The following is a 22100-nucleotide window of genomic DNA, read 5'->3' on the forward strand; positions in this document are numbered from 1 at the left end:
TTATCTTTTTTAGATCAGACGTAATGAGTTTACAGTTAGTTAAGCCGTCCCGGATATGATGTGTTCGGGCCTCATACTTTGAAACGTATATAAACCAAAAAGGATTTACTTTTTGAGAAAAAGTATGACAAAAAAAAATCAGTTAAATAGTTGTGTAATAAAACTATTTTAGACTTTATTTTCTATTTTTTTTAATACGTGTCAACATATAAGGATATGCCACGTACTTGAAATATGTTTCCCGTAGATAAGGTATATTCAGCCGTTGAGTTAAAAAAACCCAAACAAATTTGATTCTTCAAAATGTGACCAGCATATATGTGACTAGATTTAAAAGTTTTCTCGAACTCTTGTGTCTATTGCTAATTTTGTGTTGATTGTAATCGGTTGATTTACAACATGGTTGTTTTCTTTCTATCTAACTCGTCTACCAATCACCAAGTGGTCTGGTGGTTGGCATGTTTCCTCTCAGTGCGGAGGTAGGGCTTCGAACCCTGTAATTGCTGAAATTCACTTCAAGGAGTTTGGATGTAGTGTCGGGACCACAATATATTTGTTTTGTGAGTCAGATCTGGTTCAAAAATATGTGACTCAGTGACTTGATCTCATAAATCAAAGGTATTTTATTTCCCGACTCAAAATATTCCGAGTCATGGTTAGACCTAACTCAAATCGCAAATCAGATCTGACTCAAGTCAGAAGACAAACAATCACACAAGTGACTCATGCCGAGTCAGTAAAAGATGAAATCATCCAAGAATGATTAAACCATGTGCGCCCATACTTGAGGATTAGATAGAGACCAGACCAGCATGCATATATCCCCTGAAGCCTGTTGTGCAGCACTATGCAAGTGGCAGACTATAAGTGATTTATTAGAGAAGATATTCTGGGTATTAGTAAAAATCCTGTGTACTTTAAAACAATTTGCTTAACACTCTCGATCCTCTGCACTTGGCATTTTGGTACACATCTCAAACAAAATAATCCCTGGATCTAATTATACAATTACTTTAATTAATCACTCCAAATCTAATAATCAGCTATCTAAACTCTCAAACGGTAAACCCAACGTCCTTATTTGCATCAATCAACGGAATCAAAATTAATAATCCAACGGTCTATAACTCAGACCTAAATCCATACATCTCACTACAATTACATATGAACATCTGTCCTCAAGCTTATGTTTGACGCTAGCTAGTCCACGTGTTCGTATATAAATGCCGGCGCATATAAATTCTTGAGTTCTGTATATACACGGGAACAATCAGAGAAGAGGAAATTGAAAAAAACGTTTCGGATTTTTAATGAAAATATCATTAAAATTCAGTCACTCATTGGAAATGTAAATCAATTGCAGCCTCAATTTGTGCCTCTTCTTCATCTTCTTCCACAGACATAAATTCCACACACCTTTTAATTTTCAATCCAATCAGAAACCCAATCTCTTTATCTCTTCATCTGTGGAAGAAGATAAAAAACAGGGTATTGATTTCAAAAAGTTTCAATTTTAGTTGTTTTTCCACTACTTTTCTTAGGGATTTTTGATTCGGAAGAACAGAAGAAGGTTGAGTTTGAGTTTGATTACAGAAATAATCAATCCCTAGAAGAAGAAGAAGAAAAATGGCTGAAGTTCAGACTCTGGGCGCCATTGATGGATACACGCAGCAGATGGATAATTCCTCTTTTTTCAGAAATTCCAGGTTTAGTGAAGATACAACAAATTCTGGGTTTGGAGCGGCATTTACTTTCTGTACAGGTGATATTGTCCTCTGGGTTCTTTTGATTTTGTTAACAATTGGGTCTTACCGTAACAAGGGTTTGATGAGAATTTTTGGTGGATTTTCAATTGATTTGAATCATGGGTTTTGGTTATGGTTTGGAGTTTTTGGTTTATTCTGTTCAAAAATCTCATCTTGTTTGGTTGGGATTGGTAAATTCTCTAGAAACCCTAGTTCTGAGAAATCTGAAAAAATCATTGAGAAATCTGCTGAAATCAGTGAAGAAATCAATGAGAAATCTGTTGAAATCAGTGAAGAAGGAAAGAATGATGGTGATGAGGATGAAGAGATGGGTACTATTGAGGAATTGAAGAAAGCAATTGAGATTGAAAAAGAAGAGAAGAACAGAGCAATTACAGAACTAGAGAATGAGAGAATGTCATCAACATGTGCAACAAATGAAGCAATGGATATGATACTGAGGTTACAATCTGAAAAGAGTTCAATACAAATCGAAGCGAATCAATCTAAAAGATTGGCTGAACAGAAACAACAATATGATCAAGAAATCATTCAATCACTACAATGGGTTATATTCAAACATGAATCAGAAAGAAGTGTTTTGGAGAATCAATTGAAGTTGTGTAAGCTGAAATTGAGAGAGTGTTTGAAATTGGATGAATTGGAACAATTTGAAGAAGAGCTGTTGAATTCCGCAAATGTGGAAGAGGATGGAGCTAGTACTGGTTCCCGTGACACGGATTCTTCGTCTATGATGTAAGTTGTTTCGTGCTCTTTGATTGTTTCTGTTTCGGATACATGTTCGTGCATATAACACATGATTAGAAACTCGGAGTTAAAACTTGTTTAGACATATTGGAGTTTCAATTGAAAGAAATGTAAATATGTGAAAAAGATGAAAATCATTGATTTTGGATTGACACTGGATGAAATGATGATATCAATCGAAGCTTATCTTTTTGTTCGTTAAGTGAATGCGTTTTTCTATGTTGTTGATTTTTTTTTTGCCTGAAATTGAAATGTTGGTTATGTGAAGCGCTGAAGTTTTTGTAATTGTTTTGGGCTATGCTGTTTGTTGTGTGTTATTGCTTATAAGTTGTAGTGCCAGAGTTTTAATCTTCACATGTTTATAGAAAACTAGCATTAGAAAATAAAATAAAATGGTCAGTTGTTGCGAAAAAATTAAGCTTAGTGGTTGTCTTTTTTCAGTACCTTGGTAGTTTACCCTTGGGTATTCATCTCATATGGTTTAAGAGCTAGGTTGTTACTGTCAAAGCCTTCTTGCGAGTATATCAAGGCTTATTCTATATGGTTTAGTTAGTTCCAAGGCAAGAACAGTCACATCATGTAAATTGAAGCATAAGGTTAGGCACGAAATAATAATACAACTCCACCATTATTAAAATAAACACAACACAATACAAGTAATATCCATATTACAAGTTTATTGGCACACCACACACTTGCTGCGATAGTATTATTACTATATTAATACTAATAGTAACCCAACTTGAGAACGTTTGGGTTAAATTCAGTTGATAGTTTATCCTTAGGGAGGTAGAATTGAATTGTCTGGATAATAGTCTTTAAGGATGACAGAAGTAGTAATATGCCTCCAAAGATTACTGCAATAGTCACCCATGGACTACTGAAATATTTCCGTTTGAGATGCGCTTTCCAAAAGTTCCAACGGCTGTTGTAATGTTTGTTTACTCTATCAAAGGTTCCAAGATAATAGAATGGTGTTCCCAAAACTATCTCCCTATGAAGCCTGCTAAACATATCAGCGACTTCTTGGAAGCGACCAAGATTATTTGTAACAATACCCTGATTGCTTAGGAACTTAACGTCTGTCTCGGTGACTATGAGCCTATCCATGAATAAAGCATAAGAAGTCACGTACTCAGTAATCGATCGGAGAATTGTTCATCTGCAATGAGGTTTCTAAGCAGAGGATCGATGCGGGCACTGATCCCAACAGGTGGAATTGTCAGAATTCCATCCTTGAAGCTGATGTCGAGGAAACTAGCTTCTGTAGAACTCTTGACGATTTTGATTCCTGCTAGGTCCAACTGTGTCGCACTAGCCATGTACAATCTTGATGTATGGAGCGTCTTTGGTTTAGGTAAGAATATCTTGACTAAGATTTTGAAAGGTACTCGTAAAGCACGTCTCAGCAGCGGCAGTGGTGGAGGGGCCTCGGCATCTTTGTTATCAGTAAGAGGATGAAATGTCTGTGCTTATAAGGGGTGTCTTCATGCTTATCTGCTTTTTTCATGTTGTTGAGAACAATTTTATCTCTTGGGAAATTGATATAATTTTTGAAGAAACCGTAGGAAAGATAACCAATGGTTTTAGCATTTTGCTGTTCCTCCGATGCGGTTAATTTATATAGGCTTTCGAGAACAAACATAGGAATCTGGTTTTCAAGGAGTAGCAAATCCCATGTAAGATTTTGTCTGCCCCATGGGTTATGAGCTAAAGGATCCTCGTCTGGTGCTGGTGTTTCAACTCCGAAATGCTGGAAAAGCCCGACGATGAACAAGCCATCAATCACCATCATTTCTACAAATTCCTTGCTTTCGAGATGTATAGGTTCTGCGTAACAGTCTCTGATTTTTTTTTCAAGCTTCTCAATAGACTCCACACACTTTTGCAGTAACGCTGTTGTGGAGTTGATATCATTCTTTCCCCTTTGAGTTAGAGCCTCGCTCATATAATACAGCTTACAGTCTTGTGTTTCTTTTAGATTTTCATCTCCGTAGTGGATCGGTCCGATTGATACAAGCAGGTTTGTATACACTAGGACTGCTCACTTGCTGCAACTTCTGATGTACTTTGTAGATGCATACTTGTGATCCCCAAGGACGCGTAGGTGCTTTTAACTGCGGAAGTTTGGCTATCAAGTCGTCAACTACTAACGTGATGTCGTTACCTGCCATTGGTACCTACACAACCCATGCAGTGTTATCTTTTCAGAAAACATCTTCCTTCCAACTCCAACGATTTTGGCACGATTGTCCTACGTCCACGGGAAAGAAGATGTTTTCTTTATTGATCATAAGGTCTTATCCTTGAAAGAACCACAAATGTCACTTAGACTTCTTATTCGTTCTCTTTCTAGATCTCTCTCAGGAATTCTCTGTAGAAAGACCATCTAAAATGTTACATAAGTTGTGCATCTCCTTCTACATGGACTGGTATTTATAGACAGAATGTGACTCGTGAAGATCTGGCCTCGCCGAGCATATGGAGTCTTTCGTCTACCTCCTGAGGACTTCGAACGAGTTTCTATACTATCCCTCGTGATTGTATGATGGGTTCCTCTCCGAGTTATCTCTCCCTGTACACCATCGTGCTGCTCATCTCAGGTAACCTCGTGCTGCATCATCCTCGGGCTATAATATAGATCGTACGAGTTCTCTGAGGTGTTGTAGACTCGCTCACACTTCTTCTGATCCTTCATTAAATGCGGTCCTCCTTTTTAGACTTGACCGTCCGAGTTGATTAGACAACTCCTTACACGCGTCCTTTATGAGTGCCTAAAATACATCTTTTGAGTGTTAGTTTTTTATGCTTTTCTTTACTATTTCTCTTGTATTTTTGTATATTACATTTCTTTTGCATTTTATAGTTACTTTGGAGTCATGTGGTGCAAAAATAAATAAAACGGAGCTTAATTCATTGCTCGGCGATATTGGAATCAGACGGATTCAAAATCAGGGAAGAATACAAGGCTATATTACAAGAAGCTGGAATTTCTGAAGTACCAGAAAACTATGCTAAATACAGACATGTCTCAGATAAGGGCCACCTCCCCCCTTATAAAGCTAGCTGCTGAACCTTGGGTTTAGTAAAGCCATTCTTATAGTTCACGTTCCAGCTTATGCAGGCTCGACCAGAGCCACTGCCAAAGAGTCCCAACACTGGCAAGACTAGGCTCGATGGCTGAGTACCAAGGTAGAGAAGATTTCGAACTCAGGACAACATGGTTTTGGGTTTTAGTTCAACTGAGAATACACAGAAGGAACCCGATATGCTTCCATTGATCTCTGGAGTGATTGAAGAAGATTAAAGGCATTCATTGAGTTCTATAAGAATTCAAAGATGGGTTTGAACAGGGATCCGATTACAAGACTGATACATAAGAGATTTTGGCCAGAAAACAGCATGAAGAAACCCAAGCTGTTGCCATTGACAGTGGGCAGTAAATGGTGAAGATTAATGTTGTTTTAGAGTTTTTGAATGAATGGGTTGTATTGTGCAGGGACGGAGATAAATGGGTTTAAGAATCAACAAAGTAAGCTCAAATCTGTATCATCAGCAGATTGCAAAGAAGATGTTTGAGAAAATGCTTGAATGACAAGTCCTTCCCAAATTCAAGTTCAGTTGCCATGAGTTGCGACACCAGCTGTTGCCAAGGAGTGCCATGGGTCTTGTGTTTGTTTCCAGGGAAGAGGTCATGTTCAGTTGAAGCAGACCAGTAGTGGTTGAGTTTATGGAGAGTAGGCCGTTAGGCTTTGAGTTGTATTTCAGCCGGAAGGTCACTAAACGAAGGAGCTAGGTAGCTGGTTTTCCGTGAGCTTGTTGGCTGTTTATAAGAGTTTTTGGCAACGACTAGGACTCATATTTAGAAGCCAGGAGGAAAAGAAGATTTGGTACCAATTTATTTCAATTTTTTGATAGATTTTGAGCCGAGAGAACAGCCAACATGTGCTGTCTTTACCGTCGGTTTTTGGAGCAGTGTATGGCGGAAATTCGAAGCTTATAGAACAAGGATTGTTGGGTCAGTTTTAGGTTACGAAATTGCAGGGGTTTGGAAGAACGAATTGAGAGTTATAAAAGGACCTAAACCTACAGAAAAGAGAATCATCTCATACCCACTACAGCTGCCGCAACCCCTAATTTCAGCGAGCTTTTGCTCGTTGAACAGCCACCACTATCTGCATAATCATCTCCATCCACCTGCATCTCCACCAGCATTATCCTACAGCATCAGTTTGCACCCTGTTTTGCATATCCGCCTGCATCTTGTCGAGCTACAGCATAAACCTTCATCACCAGCTGCATACATCCATTACAGTATCAGTTGCCACGTCAACTTCAGGTTCTCCAGTTCAAGTTAGCTGCCATTCACGACCACCATCATCCATCTTACTTGCATACAACCACAGCAGTCCATCTTTCTCCCCCAGCTACTTATTCGCAGCAACCTCAACAGCACCAGTCCAGCAGGAGTTTTACTTTGCCGCCACCATCTTTTATCACCAGGCCATGCAGTTTTCACACCACCATTCCACCTGCTGCTGCCTGGGTTTGCTTATTTAGTTTCGAAGTCGTATTTTGCTGTTTTGTTTTGTTTTACCATGAACAAATAAACAAAATAAAAAAAATCAAGGCAAATGGAGGAATACACAAAAGGTGTAATTTTATTAATCTCAAAAGAGGGTTTGTAAACCCTTAGTACATTTGAGTGAGGTTTCATGACCTTTTAAAAGTAGGGGTTGTGTCCTATTCTCAGATTTTGTTTGTTCAACCATGAGACTTGTTAAGTATTGTGTGCTTTTAGGTATCAGATGTTCCATGGGCGCTAAAGTTCTTCGCCGTTAGATTTGAGAAATCTGTATGTTCCATCGCCTGCCTTGGCTATGAATGTTAGTGGGCCTTCCCATGTGGGTGCAAATTGCCGATTCGCGCTGGTACGACGGAATCTCACGCCAGACACTTTGTCACCTGGGCAAAATTGCCTCTAGTGAGCACGTTTGTTACATTCCCGGGCTAACCTCCGATGATAATTTTCTATTCGTTGGAGGATTATTTCTCTGTTTTCCTCCAGGCCGTCTAACTTCGAGAGTATCATATCGGAGGTTAGGTTTTTTTTTCCCATGCCTCGGTCTTGGTTGTGGGGATCATTGCTTCGGTTAGGATGATCCCTGACAACGTGAGAGCGAAGGAAGTCATCCCTGTTGCTTCTCTCCGAGAAGTTCGATAAATACTGCAGCTAATCCCTGACACTGGTCAGTTCTCACCCACTATATCTTCCACCACCTACATATCCACCGGAAAGTGCACCATATCCACTGCCACTGTTTCCTCCACGGTAGATTTTTCTGGAAGTTATGATCTGTAATCGTTTCTATGAATACCCGTTTGCGCATAATTTTGTTCTGCTTCACGTCCATTTCTTCCTAAGAAACAAAATCGAAGCAGATATTCATAAAAATAAATTCAAGTTTCCTCCCAATATCACACCCATTCTTCACTGATCGGGTTATCTAGAAAGGTAAGTTCATAAAAACCAGCGGCACCAAAACTAATCTCGAAGCATCCATGGATGATATCAAAATTGAAACTATAAAATTTGAATTCTTACCCTAATAAACTTGTTTCTCACAATCCTTGCTAATCAAAATCCAAAACAGACAATTCCAATCAGAATCAACTACTATCGCAGGTGTGATGGGAATTTCATTCCCACTTGCCAGGGAGTAATAAGTAACAGATTACCTAAAGGATTTCTCACGGTCTGCGCTTCAAGGTTTTTTTTACCATTTCAGGGTTTGTTCTACAATTTATTGTCCATCCCCGACCCTAAGATATTGCAGTTGATGCATTTGCACAACAAATGGATAAAATCTATATGGCTCCAGATGAAATCAGTTGAGCACTGAATTGGACAAAATCCATGCATCCATATCCTCTTATAATCTAACTGCGCCATTACCCGAAAGACGTCATATAGAAAGAATTAATATAAATATTTAAGTTCAGAATCCTAATCACAAACCGAGACCATGCAATAGGCAGATAATTTAAGAGTATGAATATCTCTAAAATCTAAGTTCTTAATTCTACTTATATTGTTAACGCAATGCTGCGAATGGTTCTTTAAAAACATAAATAAAACAATTAACAATGTATATTGGTAATCTGGCTAAATAACAAACCTTGCGTACGGCTCTCCATTGTCTTCTGATTCTCCTCTCCAACCATTAAAAGTGCGATCTGGATAGTTTGGCATCTTATACGCGACTGTAGTCAGGTACCCTCTACGCGGCTGCAGTTGAACGAACGTGCAAACCAGATATCCTGCACCATTTATATACATCTCTATATCTTGGTTTCTAAGAAATTTCACTAAATTAGGCATAAATTGTCGGCCAATCAACTACTACATTTCGAGTAATCTATAGGTAGAGAAAAAAAAAAGACAAACAAATATTTTGCAGGTACAAATACCTAATTAGTTAACAAAAATACAATTTAGCTTAAATATGGAGACCCATTAGACCAAGGATTTTTGCCCTTTTTTGTTATTTATTTCTGTTTTTTTAATTAGGATTTGGCATAAACAAACAAAATACGGAAATAAATCAGATCCTCCAACATTTTCCACAAATCTGTTTTATTTTCGTCCTTTTTTGTTATTTATTTTCGTTTTTTAATTAAGGTATGGCATTAAAAATCAAAACACGGAAATCAATCAGATTTTCGAACGGTAATCTCTTTTTTTTATGATAATCAATAAGATCTCTCGAAAAAAATTTATTCATTCACCCAACATCTTATGGCCCGGATTTTATTGAAATAATGTAAACATGGTGTGACAATTTTGTTAAAAATACCGACCAATCGGAATTAAGGATTTCGTCGACACCCAAAAAAAACAGGGTGAATCCTACCGCTCAATCTGGACCATTAGACTGAATCAGTTCGATCTAGAATTGACGGCCACAAAATGTAAGGGGCTAACTTGTATTTCGGCCAATCTAGAAGGAGGATTTTGTTCACCGGCCAATAAGAAGGGAGGTAAACGTAACTCTCAACGTGATGTAAGAAATGTGGTCGGGTGTTTAGGTTATTGAAATATATATATATAGAAGAATCGTCCTTAATTACCAATCGGAAATCATATATCTCCCGAAAAAAATTAGAAAAATCTCCCCGGTGAAAGAAAACAAGCGCGCCCACTTCCATTGCATTTTAGGTGCTATTAAAACAAGAAAATTTCATAATTAGGGTCTAGATTTGGTTTTAATATGACCCAAAGGCACCGGTTTCACCGTACTGCATTGGTAATGTGACAGTGTTAGAATATATCCTTCGTATACAAGATATCGAGGTAACCATGAAGACAGGCGTACGGATGAAGTGACCGTGCAGTTCTCGTAAAATATTAAAGACAATAAAGACGGAGATTATTAAGATAATTATGCAATCAATTATCAAGATATTATTACCTAGTCAAACAAAATATTGAGATATTATGTTATTTCTAGGTTTAGTTAACTCTATAAATAAGAGTTCTCATGTAAATGTAAAATCATCCTAGTACCATCAAGTCTGGAGATCAATATATTTCACCCTACGCGGTTCTATCAATGGACGTAGGCGTTAGTGCTGAACCACTTTAATTCTCTTGTCTTGTTTATTCATATTTGATTGATTTTGCTTAATCGATGATCCGTCTTGATACCCATAATTTATTAGGGTACCAGAGCGGAGAGATCCGCTCAATTGCTTCCGCTTTCTGTTTATTGGGTTATCATATTTCATCGATTTTGTTTGGACTAAAATTTTAATGGTCGTCTGTTTTTACTCAATGGGTGATTAAGTTTTCCATCAGAGTTATCATCAAATAACATAACTCTTCATATTGTTCATATCAAAGAGTTAGAATCCATTTTTATGGGTCTTCCTCAAAATCTTTTAGAATCAGTTTTCACACAGGACACTCTCTTTGATGATCAAATATTCATTTTATATAGATCTTTATCCAAGATATTATTATCCATACCTTGCTTAAATTTTATGATCTAATATTCCTCAAAAAATTTAATTCATCATTTTACTGTTAAACAAAATATCTATTCTTACCAAATTCTGGTAATTAATATTTTCTGGAAATGTTTTCCATATTTTCCATCTTTATCCTGGATAATCATGTTTCTTTCCGAATATTTACAGAAAATATATTCTCTCCTCAGATTATTTAACGTCATTTTGTCACAATAATATTCTCTCTATTTGTGTGGGTTTCGAATTGTAATACTCGTCAATATCATTTTTGGTGTTTTTTCTTTATTGCAAACTCGCAGTAGCAATTGCTTTTCTTCTATTCATGGTTTTCCACCATAGATTACCTATGGTTCACATCCATATCCATTGCAGTGGTTATTTTGTCAAATCTATAAATTTTCCTGCCTTTTTGATACTCTATTTTACATCAATTTTTTTTCCTGTATATGGGTTAAAGATTGTAGAGTCAAGGTTTTATGCTCACTGTTGGCTCATAATTCTTATCAGTGAACAAAGATAATAGTACTTCTTGCTCTCTCTCAACTTCATGAGTTTTCTTCTCATAATTTATGACTATACATGGGTATCGAACATAGACCCATTCATTACTCAAAGTTACCATTCAAACTATGTATCTGTATTAGTTTAACTACTAATTCATCGTTGGTAACATTCAATTGGGAAATCACGTTCCAATGATATTATCTCCTTTGCAATATTGTATAATTGCATCACAGCCCTTGTTTCTTAACAAGTTTTAGCCATGTATAACCATGTATTGTTTTGATGAGGTTATATCCATTATCATAGCAAATTTTAAATTCTCCTTTTCTGTTTTCTGAGAATTTTATTCCGATATATTTCCTATTTTCGAGAATATCCAGTTATTTTGGTAATCTGTTTTACATCAAATATTTTTTTTTTATTTTCTGAAAATTTTCAATCTCATTTTGGAAACTTATTTCTATGTCCATAGCTGATTCTCAGTATATACCAACATGAAATTTCTGGTATGATTGGTTTTTAGCAAACCAAGCCTATTGGCAATCAAGCCAATTCTGAACGCACCATTTCCATATGGCGTGCGGTGTACCTTGGAGATCATTTTGCTGCTTCATTTTTGTTCAATGTGCCGATGCAACCGAAGACCAAGTGTCCGTGGTCGATAATCAAAGTTCAAGTTGCAAGACCGTTTTCAAGAGAAGTTTCAAGTTGAACACTTCAAAAAAATTCCGTACTCAACTTGAGAGGGGGTGTTAGAATATATCCTTCGTATACAAGATATCGAGGTAACCATGAAGACAGGCGTACATATGAAGTGACCGTGCAGTTCTCGTAAAATATTAAAGACAATAAAGACGGAGATTATTAAGATAATTATGCAATCAATTATCAAGATATTATTACCTAGTCAAACAAAATATTGAGATATTATGTTATTTCTAGGTTTAGTTAACTCTATAAATAAGAGTTCTCATGTAAATGTAAAATCATCCTAGTACCATCAAGTCTGGAGATCAATATATTTCACCCTACGGGGTTCTATCAGTGGACGTAGGCGTTAGTGCCGAACCACTTTAATTCTCTTGTCTTGTTTATTCATATTTGATTGATTTTGCTTAATCGATGATCCGTCTCGATACCCATAATTTATTAGACAGCTTGACGACACTGGTGTCATGAGTTAGAAACTTGCTAGCATCAAATTCTATAATGAACAAAAAGAGATAAAAATAATACTAATAAAAATACTATGATCCAGAGGAAACATGAATATCAGTATATTACATAACTTAATAGATGAAACTTGATAACTTCAGTTCTCGTTCATGTATATTGAATTTCATTATGAAATGAAATCATCAAATAACTCATCCAGATGATCATAATTATTAAATAACTCCTCCAAATGATCATAAGTCTCTCGATGAGTTGGTGGAATCTTCCTCCTTGGTGGATATCTATATGATTTTTGTTCACTGAAACTCAAGTCTTTAGTGACCCATGGTTCAATGAAGTATTTCTGTTTAATAGCCGCTTTATAAAAGTTCCAACTGTCGTTATAATATTCGTTAACTCTATCAAAGGTTCCAAGATAATAGAATGGTGCTCCTGAAACCACCTCTCTATGCAGCCTACTAAAGAGATCAGCAATTTCTTGAAGGCGACCATACTGATTTGTAATGATACCCCGATTGGTTAGGAACTCAACGTCTTTTGCAGTGACTATGAGCCTATCCATGAATAAAGCATAAGAAGTCACGTAAATAGTATACCGGTCGGAAAATTGCTCTGGCGCAATGAGATTTCTAAGCAGAAGTTCTGTGTGGCCAGAAATTACAACAGGTGGTATTGTCATAACTCCATCTTTGAAGCTGATATCGAGGAAACTAGCTTCTTTGGAACCCTTGACAATCTTGATTCCTGCTATATTCAACTGTGTCGCGCTAGGCATGTACAATCTTGATGTATGAATCGTGTTTGGTTTAGGTAAGAATAGATCTGTTATGAACTTGGTAGTTACTCGTAAAGCATGTATCAGCCGCCGCAGTGGTGGACAGACCACACTATCTTCGTTATCGGTAAGAGGATGAAGTGTCTTAGCTAAGTGATCCAGTAAATGCTTATAGTGGACGCCTTCATGCAGATCTGTTTCTTTCATTTTACGGAGAACAGTTTTATCTCTTGGGAAATGAATATAATTTTTGAAGAAACCATAAGAAAGAAAACCAATGCTTTTAAGCGATTGTTCTTCATCGGATGCTGTTAATTTGTATAGGCTTTCTAGAACAAACATTGGAATTTGGTTTTCAATGAGTAGCAAATCCCAAATAACATTATGAGATTTCCATGGATTATGAGCTAAAGGATCATCATCCCTTAATGGTTCAACTCTATAATTCTGGAATAACCCAACGATGAATAAACCATCAACCACCATGATCTCTATGAATTCCTTGCTCTCGAGAAGGATAGGTTCCGCGTAGCACTCTCTAATTTCTTTTTCAAGCTTCTTGGTGGACTCAAAACACTTTAGCAATGACGCTGTTGCCGAGTTTATATCTTTCTTTCCCCTTTGAGTTAAAACGTCGCTCATATAATATAACTTTACTTCTTCTGTTCCTTTTAGCTTTTCATCTCCATAGTGGATCGGTCCAATTGATACAACGGCTGGTACATACATACTAGGACTGCTTACTGCATGCAACTTCTCATGCACTTTGTAGATGCATACTTTTGAACGTGTAGGTACTGCAACCTTCGGAAGTTTGGCTATCAAGTCGTCAACTACCAACGAGACGTCTTTACCTGCCATTGGTAACTACACAACCACGGTATACGAAACTAATCAGAAACAGTATGAATCTTATATACCAATTTGATCAGATCATGAATGGATGTGCAAAACTTTAATTTGAAACATCCTTATCAGTACTAATTGGTAATGGTAGGAAGACATACAAGTTATGATTTTATCATCTATGGAGTATATTTTTATAAAGAAAGTGATTTTGTGGATATCTTAGCTAGTCTAGGAAGTGAAGAACTACAGTTAGCTCTCTAATGTGGAATTATGGACAGAACAGTATTTCAACTGAATGAACTAAATCCATGGCCGCGTATATAATTCTTAATTAAAAATCCAAAAAAAGCGAAAAGATATCCCTCGAAAAGGAATGGTGAATTTCTTTTAGAGAAATGGTTGGATCGTGCTTCCATTAACGGAGAGTCACATCCGTCGGTCAAGTCAGGTCACTTTGAAGATGATGGGCTTGTCAATTGGGACATCTTATCCAGCCTCCATTAACGGAGTGGACCTTATATCGGAACGGTCTGCCGGTGACCCTGCTTCCAACTAGGAAAATTTAGGCGCAGATCCAAAAAAAAATAATACTCTTATTGTCAGTTCTACAATTAATTTTAGGTATAGTGACACCCATAATTATTTCCACGACACTTATAATTATATGAAATTATTGAAAATGTTTGCATGTCGGATTATGCATCTGCATGACGGTTATACATTTAGGGTATAGTTGGCAACACAACTTGGATATATAACATATATAAAAATCCGCGCCTTGGAATTTTACAAATTTTATATCGTTGGAAATATTTTTAAGAGAGTTACGCAACAAGTACAAACAAGAATATCAAATTTTTATTTTTCACGAAAAAATCGGAAATGATCATTATTTTAGGCAAAATTTTTCGAAACTTGATAAATAACTATTATGCAGCTACCATATTTACGGATGCATATCAGGTTATGCATCTATTTTCTCAACGCATAGAAGATTGTGCAACGATTTTCTCGATGCATAATACATTATGCAGTCATATTTTCGGATGCCTAACAGGTTATGCATCCATTTTCACGACTGCATAACATGTTATGTAGATATTATTATAAGTGCATGACAAGTTATGCAGCCTTATTTTTTGTTGGTTTCAATACTAAGAAAAAAGTAGCTGCATAACATGTTATGCGAACATTATTCTAGACTGCATAACAGGTTATTATAAGTGCATGACAACTTTTCAAGCTGCATAACAGGTTATGCATCCATTTTTATAACTGCATAACAGGTTCTGCATCCACTACTCCACCTGCAAACACCCATTACGCACACACCCATTGCAAACCAACAAAAACACCCGTTGCAAACCACCTGCAAGCTTATATCGCCAATTGTGATCTTGGGATATGAAACTCTATGACACCAATAACAATGGAAAGTCATATATAGGCTTTAAACCTCCATCAACAAATTCCAAACGAGACACATTAATCATTCATGGCCACATGTGATCTTGGGATATCAAAGACTTCGAGCTTTTCTTTTAACTGGTGCACACTAATAACAATGGAAGCCATAGCATTTAAATCCCCATCAAAAAATGCCAAACACTGCACATCATTGCTGACGTAATCTCGTTCTTTGGAAAAATATTTAAATGCATGGAAATACGCAATCACCCAATTTTGATTGCAAAATTCTTTACTGCTCAAGACGAAAGAGGTTTACGACAACTTTTCTACGTCTTCGACTCTAAAACAAGCAGTGAAAGGTGCAATCGGATCAACAATAGAAATATTCAAGGCTTTAGCCTTGTTGATATAAGCTTCAGTGATAGTCTCGTAAACTGATGTTTGCAGTGTAGTGTAAGGAGTCGCAATGCTGATTTTTGTTCCTCCAACTCCAGTTATTTTGTTAATAAACAACAACCTTTGTTTATAGGTACCTCTTTGACATATCTATACGTACGTTAGCATAATCACCGACCATACTGATCGTGGTCTTCTCTACTTTTCGGATTAATCAAGAGTCGGGCGTAAGCTGAACCAGAATAAATCATTTCTTTAGGACTGGAAGTTGGATATTCATCGGTGGAAGTTGGATGAGCATCATCATCGAAGTAATTTCGGTAAGGACCACCGCCAAAATAAATGGCGCCGGTGTATATTTCATCATCATCTTGTTACTAGATAAAGAGCAAATATACGAGAGAATCGGAACGCAACTGAAAATTGAAAAACTAAGGAAAGTGCGGACGAACGTCCTAAACCAGCCACTCCACTTCCGTACCTAGCAACTCCAGTTGCACAACCTGGTATCCAAAATCTGATTGTTTTTCTTGGCTCTGATACGAAGCCTTAAATTTGTTTTGTGAGTTCTGTCAGTTGAGGTATTTTTGTAGATCGGATCCGGAGATGGAGGAGAAAGAGAGAAGAAGAAAGAAGAAGAGTACGATGAACATATAAAAATTCACAATAAAATTTAATTTTAATAATTTTGGGTCCGAGAATAATTTTTTCCTAAAAAATGGGTGCGCCCTTTCTAATCCTTAAAACCCTTACGATTAAATATCTTCTTCTTTGAACATGCATACGATGAGGATTTCAGGTACGGATCACAACTCATTATCATCACCAACATCTTTCTTACTCAATGATAGTGATCTTTTGATTCAGATTCTCTTGTGTTTACACGTGAACTGTCTTCTTGTTCCGAAATCTGTATCCAAACATTGGTATTCTCTCATCACTGGTTCATATTTCATGCAGAAACAATATATGCTGCATCATAACAACGAACTTTCATTATCTGGATTGTTTTTTTTTTCTAAATATGATGAGAATATAAGTTATGATGAGAATATACGCACAACGATAATCTAAAAAGAAGATGTGACTATGAGAAAACCCTTCCCAAGTATGGAAAATCACCAGCTTCGTCGGCCACGACTATTAATGACCCTTCCCAAATTCGAAAGTCAAATTTTACAAAATTAAATATCATGCTGGGGTATTCCAAAATACCTTACACAGAACTAGATTAACCAGGTGCGTGTAATTCCCTCCTTCTCTTCTTCCTTCTTGTTCTATATCCACAAACCCTTATGTTTATCCCTCAACTCTGAACTTAGTACTGATTTTGTTTAATGGGATTGCATAAACAAAACATAAACTGTTCCATTATATGAGTTACCGGAAGATCCAGGTCACTTATTGTTCTTTAGATTAATGGTTATTTATGTGTTTATAGGACTAAACCCGTGTCGTAGCTAATATCTACTGATATTATTAGATTAGTGTTTCATTCGACCTCCGCCACCGCTTCCACAACCTACTATTGCAACTAATATCTATTGATATATTGTTTCTATTTTTATCAAAATTATTTATTAAGAGAAATACAAATTTATTAATTTAATTAAGAAAAAATTTATAATGAAAAAAATTAATAGATTATTTATTATGATCAATTAGTGAACAAACATTATTATGATCAATTAATAAATCATGTGTTATCAGCAATTAATGTGAAACACTAATTACTTAAATATTTATTATATTAATCATCTACTATATTTATTAGATTAGATTTCTATTAATGGGTCATTAAATATTAGTTTTATGGGAGAAATTACAACCATAGATTTATGGGTGTGGTCAGGAGAACTACAGCCGTAGATTTATCTTTTTAATATAGGCTAATAAATAAAAAGCTTTTGATTTGGTGGTACTTAGTTTTAATAGAATCCGCCGATGTAGTGCAAGAGATATTTGTTGTTGATGACGTGCGAGAAGTATTTTGCATAAAGTTGTGACTCTATTAAGTTGAGGCTGTAATGGGCCTGGACGAACCGGAACACGAACTCGATCGCCTAACATCTGCTTCACATTCTGAACCCTAAACCAACTGTTCCAGCTTTGTTATGCGAAAACAAAGAATAAAGTCTTTATCCCTATTCTATATTCGTCCTTGATAATGAGAAGAAAAATATGAGGGAGGGTAGATTCGATAGTACGACTCTAAACTAGTAGTCTTCGCCCTCCGACCAACTGTGCTAGCACCGTCAAGGGGCTTGAACCCATGTCCTAGGATTCGCATTGTGAGCCTCCGACCAACTGTGCTGGCATTTGTTTACGACAGAAAGTAATACGCTGAACTGTTGCTCGTATCTTCCTCTTTATTATTCTGATGTAAGCTTTCTTTTTGTTGATGTGAATCTTTTGTCTTCCGAACATACAAGTTCTTTGAAATTTTTATTTTCCCCCTAAAACTTAAATTTCGGTGAGACTTGTGGATGTTTTCCACTAAACTTTACCAAACTTCTCTTGAATCAACAAGCATACGGGAGGATAAATCTTTTACTCGTCCTTATTTCTAGCGTTAAAATGTAGTTACTGGTTTTTCCACAACTAAACCCATATGATAATCCATAAACTTAGACATGATTCACCTTAAAATTGAAGATAAAGAGTTAAAATAAAATGCTAGAAAAGTAAAGAGACACAAAAAAATTTACATGGTTCGATCAATGTGATCTATGATTCTTTATTATGAGTATGAAACTACATTGATGTTACATGAAAATTCATTAAAGGGTTATGATTTTGAATTATAGATCTAAATGGTGGAGGTGGATGAAAGATGAAGGAGTAGGAGATATTTTGGTGGATTATCTCTTCACTGATTTCTTTCTCATTTGGTTTCTCTCCTAAAATTGGTCCCCCTATTACAATGTCTTCTAGCTCCTTATATAGATGGTTGTCACTCTGGAAGACAACCAAGACTCACATGTTGTCCTACTATGTTCTGACTCCGTTTGTCTTACTTATCAGGCTATCTCTAATTGTCGCACTATCACTTGGTCTTCAGGCTGTCCTAATGAAGTTGGTGTTGGTATTATCTTCATCGCGTAACGGTTCATTCGCACTCTTTTTTATCTCGTGCGATTGGTCTTATTCTTGTGTAATATTTTGCCCACATGTTCACCATTCACAAAATGCTTATATAGGATCACTTGCTGATGTTTGATGATATTACTTTGCGTTTGAATGTTCTTCTGGTTTATCTTTTCGGTTTAACTTACACCATGTTTGTTTTTTCCTCTATGTAGTGTGGGTCCCATTTATATTGATGTTTGTTTTTTCCATTACCTCTACGTAGATAGAGGCAAATCTCTATCTATATGGAGGAAATCAAATAGCACTAATGAGGTGCTATTTTTGAGCCCCTACTTCTATTAAACCTTCAAATGACTAATATACCCTCGAACAAACTTATAATGTTCAAAATAATTCCTTAATTAAAAATCTAAATTTTCCCCTGTTTCAGATAAAGTGATATTTTTGATCCGTTTCAGAAAAAGTGATATTTTTGCCCTATTTCAGAAAAAGTAAAATTTGTGCCCCGTTTCAGAAAAAGTGATATTTTTGCTCCGTTTCAGAAAATGTTATATTTTTTTCCCGTCGTTTCAGAAAAAGTGATATTTTTACCCCGTTTCAGAAAAAGTTATATCTTCGCTCCGTTTCACAAAAATTGAACATCTTCGGCTGTATTTTCGAATACATTTTTTTCTTTTTGGAATTTTTGAACATGTTTGGTTGTAATGGATATTCATGGATATTTTGAATTTTATAAGGGGAAAATGAGAAATATATAAAATTGGCTACACAATATAGAGTTGTTAGATAGTGGTCAAACAAACATGATTTTAAGAGACATTATATAGTTATATTTATATAGATATAGAGGTAAACCTCTATGTAAAATTCTCTACCTATACAGAGGAAAAAACAAACGTGTTGTTAGTCACTCTATGTTTTATCTCATACCTATGAACCATCAGGTTGGTTGAGAGGGATTTACAATTGAAACTTGTGTTAGTAGTAGTATGGAGAAGCTCACTTCCGTTTTTATTGATGCGTCTATTTATGAATCTTGATATTTTATGAAGTTTGATGTTGTCTTGACCAGGATTTTGTCCGGAATGTGTGTTGAGAGCCGTATTTGCTCGTATAACTGGCAGTGATAGATGTATTTAAAATAGAAAATTTTCATTATTCAAATATATCATCTTCCATTCCGGACCCTAGTTAGTAAGTTGGCGAATGATTCGCGAATCATTCGCGAATTTTTCCGTATCACGAATTTTACCGTCTTATTCGCGTACGTTTGCAACTCCGAACCCAAGTCGCGTATTATGTGGCATTTCCGAATTATTCGCGAACCGTTCACGAATTTTACGTATCCCGAATGATACGTCCGTTTAATTCGCCATAAATTCTTTAGCTTTTACTTTTCAAAGACTCCATTTTTTGGGATTTACTGCCTCCCGAGCATACACGACCGAATATTAGACGTGTTGTGATTTTTATGAAACAAAAACGACTGAAGAGATTTGAAGGTGAAGGTGAGAGAGATCTCAAACTCACTAACCAAGCATCTAAACCACCATACGACGTCCTCTTGGATAACTAATGTTGTATATATTATTAATATCATCATATTAAGTTTATTTTTTCTTTAAATAACTCACACATATGCATAAAAATTGGTCTATGACCTTATAAATACAAATTATTTGTTATATATAGATACCGAATTTTCAGAGCCGAACTCACATTTATAAATCGAATCATACACGTACGTATGCCGTTCCGAATTACTGACGAATCACGTCCCATTGACCGAATTTTGGACCGAATCTGAATTTTACAAAACCGTATAATACTCGTACGTTTGCCGTTCCGTACGTTTGCCGAATCCCGAATTACTAACTAGGTTCCGGACAAGGTTTGGTTTAGATGATGACGAAATGGAAAGATGCATAGTACATTACATGTTATAAAGATAAGAGATTGACAGCTTGATAAAAATAACTATGAAAAGAAATCATCAATGAAGTCCGCCAAGTATATATGCCAAGTCTCTCGGCCATTATTGACTCAAATTAATATAACGAGATGGTGGTGGGTGTCCAATATGTAAGTGGACAGGTGCTTTTGGGTATGCTGGAATGTTTGGTTTTGGCCGGATGTTTGGAATTCCTATTTTGGCAGTGGTTAGGTCTGGTTGATATGGTGGTGGAGGGGATTTTGGCTTCATAGGCTTCACTGGCTTCTTCGGTGGTTTTGAAGGCACATAATGAGGTGGCTTCTTTGGTACTAGTGGTGGAGATTTCTTAGGTGGTGTTGAAGGCACATAGATTGGCCTCTTTGTTGGTGTCGGAGGCATGTAAATTGGCTTCTTTGGTGGTGGTGAAGGAGATTTGAGCTTAAAATTAGGGACTCTCCCGAATGCATCAGCTGGAGATGGAAAACTCAAAGAGACTAGTACTACCAGCAGAAGAGCACCGGTAGTAAATAAGAAAGCCATTGAATTTGAGGCTCTCTTCCCTTCTTTTTTCCCCATTTCTAAGTTTTGGTATGAACTTAAACATACTTCTCTACTCCTTTATATAGACTGGTGGAAGTTTACCTTCTCATCTAGTCAGTACAATTTCCATTCGACCAAAAACTTTTACTCCTTTGAGTGTTCAAAGTTTGGATCCCCACACTGACTCGACCATATCAAGAAGTTCTGGTGTCTATCCTCCACACCTACATTAGATAAGAGGCCGATTAATGTGGGTGAGAATAATCGAAGGGGAATGTTATATTTTTCCTAGCGTTTTTAGGGGCCACTCAAAAGGAATTAAGGGCCATCTTTTTATTCCCATCCATTGAAGGAGGTTAAGGGATGTCTTAAAAATAAAAAATTATCTATATTGTCCTGCACCTTTATACTAAATCTAAACCTATATCCTTTATTTTCATAATCATATCATTCCACTTCTTCTTCTCTTTTCCACCCATTGAAATTTTTTTCCATCATTTTAATTTTGATTGAAAACAAAGATCATCGATCAAACAAATGTTATGATTGATTGTTTAAAATTAAAACCCAAAATTCATAAACCTTAAAGTTGAAACTTAGAACATCAAAAAAAAAGGAGTTCAACAAACAAAACGAATAGATGATAGTAGTTGTGATTCAAAATTAGGATTTGATTACTTGAAATCAAAAATTTGATCCGAAAATTTTCTTGGATTTACAGTAGCAGAAACATAATCGGTAGATAACTATCTATTTTACCTACCGATTATGGTTGATGTTCTTGGATTTACACTAGCAGAAACATAATCGGTAGATAATAATTTACTTTACCTACCGATTATGGTTGATGTTCTTCGTTTCTTAAGAACATCAACCATAATCG

General features: G+C 36.2%; 3 protein-coding genes across 6 annotated transcripts; 1 reads left to right on the forward strand and 2 right to left on the reverse strand.

Annotated features, from left to right (window-relative positions):
• The first annotated feature begins 1274 nt into the window (after positions 1 to 1274).
• Positions 1275 to 7320, forward strand: LOC113286667 (probable myosin-binding protein 6). Of its 4 annotated transcripts, XR_003329395.1 has the most exons (3): positions 1275 to 2501; positions 4590 to 5116; positions 5380 to 5482. XR_003329395.1 is itself a non-coding variant. In XM_026535240.1 (2 exons), exons 1-2 carry the CDS (start codon positions 1627 to 1629, stop codon positions 5508 to 5510), a joined length of 933 nt encoding a protein of 310 aa, XP_026391025.1. In that variant the 5' UTR covers positions 1275 to 1626; the 3' UTR covers positions 5511 to 7320. The 4 variants fall into 4 exon arrangements, 3 of the variants coding, with proteins under 3 accessions (XP_026391025.1, XP_026391026.1, XP_026391027.1); XM_026535240.1 differs by lacking the exon at positions 4590 to 5116 and having other exon boundaries at positions 5453 to 7320; XM_026535241.1 differs by lacking the exon at positions 4590 to 5116 and having other exon boundaries at positions 5380 to 5517.
• Positions 7321 to 12390: 5070 nt separating this feature from the next.
• On the reverse strand, positions 12391 to 13860 carry LOC113286583 (UPF0481 protein At3g47200-like). The gene has a single exon (XM_026535160.1). It carries the CDS (start codon positions 13858 to 13860, stop codon positions 12391 to 12393), a length of 1470 nt encoding a protein of 489 aa, XP_026390945.1.
• Positions 13861 to 20779: 6919 nt separating this feature from the next.
• LOC113286584 (non-classical arabinogalactan protein 31-like) lies at positions 20780 to 21253 on the reverse strand. Its single transcript, XM_026535161.1, has one exon. It carries the CDS (start codon positions 21251 to 21253, stop codon positions 20780 to 20782), a length of 474 nt encoding a protein of 157 aa, XP_026390946.1.
• Between the last annotated feature and the right edge of the window lie 847 nt (positions 21254 to 22100).

Source organism: Papaver somniferum, chromosome 6, assembly GCF_003573695.1.
Source record: "Papaver somniferum cultivar HN1 chromosome 6, ASM357369v1, whole genome shotgun sequence".
Taxonomy (NCBI): Eukaryota; Viridiplantae; Streptophyta; class Magnoliopsida; order Ranunculales; family Papaveraceae; genus Papaver; species Papaver somniferum.

Coding starts and splice junctions, on each gene's coding strand:
- LOC113286667 (XM_026535240.1), top strand. CDS start 1,627: ATGGCTGAAGTTCAGACTCTGGGCGCCATTGATGGATACACGCAGCAG. Junction 2,502..5,452: donor ACGGATTCTTCGTCTATGAT/GTAAGTTGTTTC, acceptor TATTGGAATCAG/ACGGATTCAAAATCAGGGAA.
- LOC113286583 (XM_026535160.1), bottom strand. CDS start 13,860: ATGGCAGGTAAAGACGTCTCGTTGGTAGTTGACGACTTGATAGCCAAA.
- LOC113286584 (XM_026535161.1), bottom strand. CDS start 21,253: ATGGGGAAAAAAGAAGGGAAGAGAGCCTCAAATTCAATGGCTTTCTTA.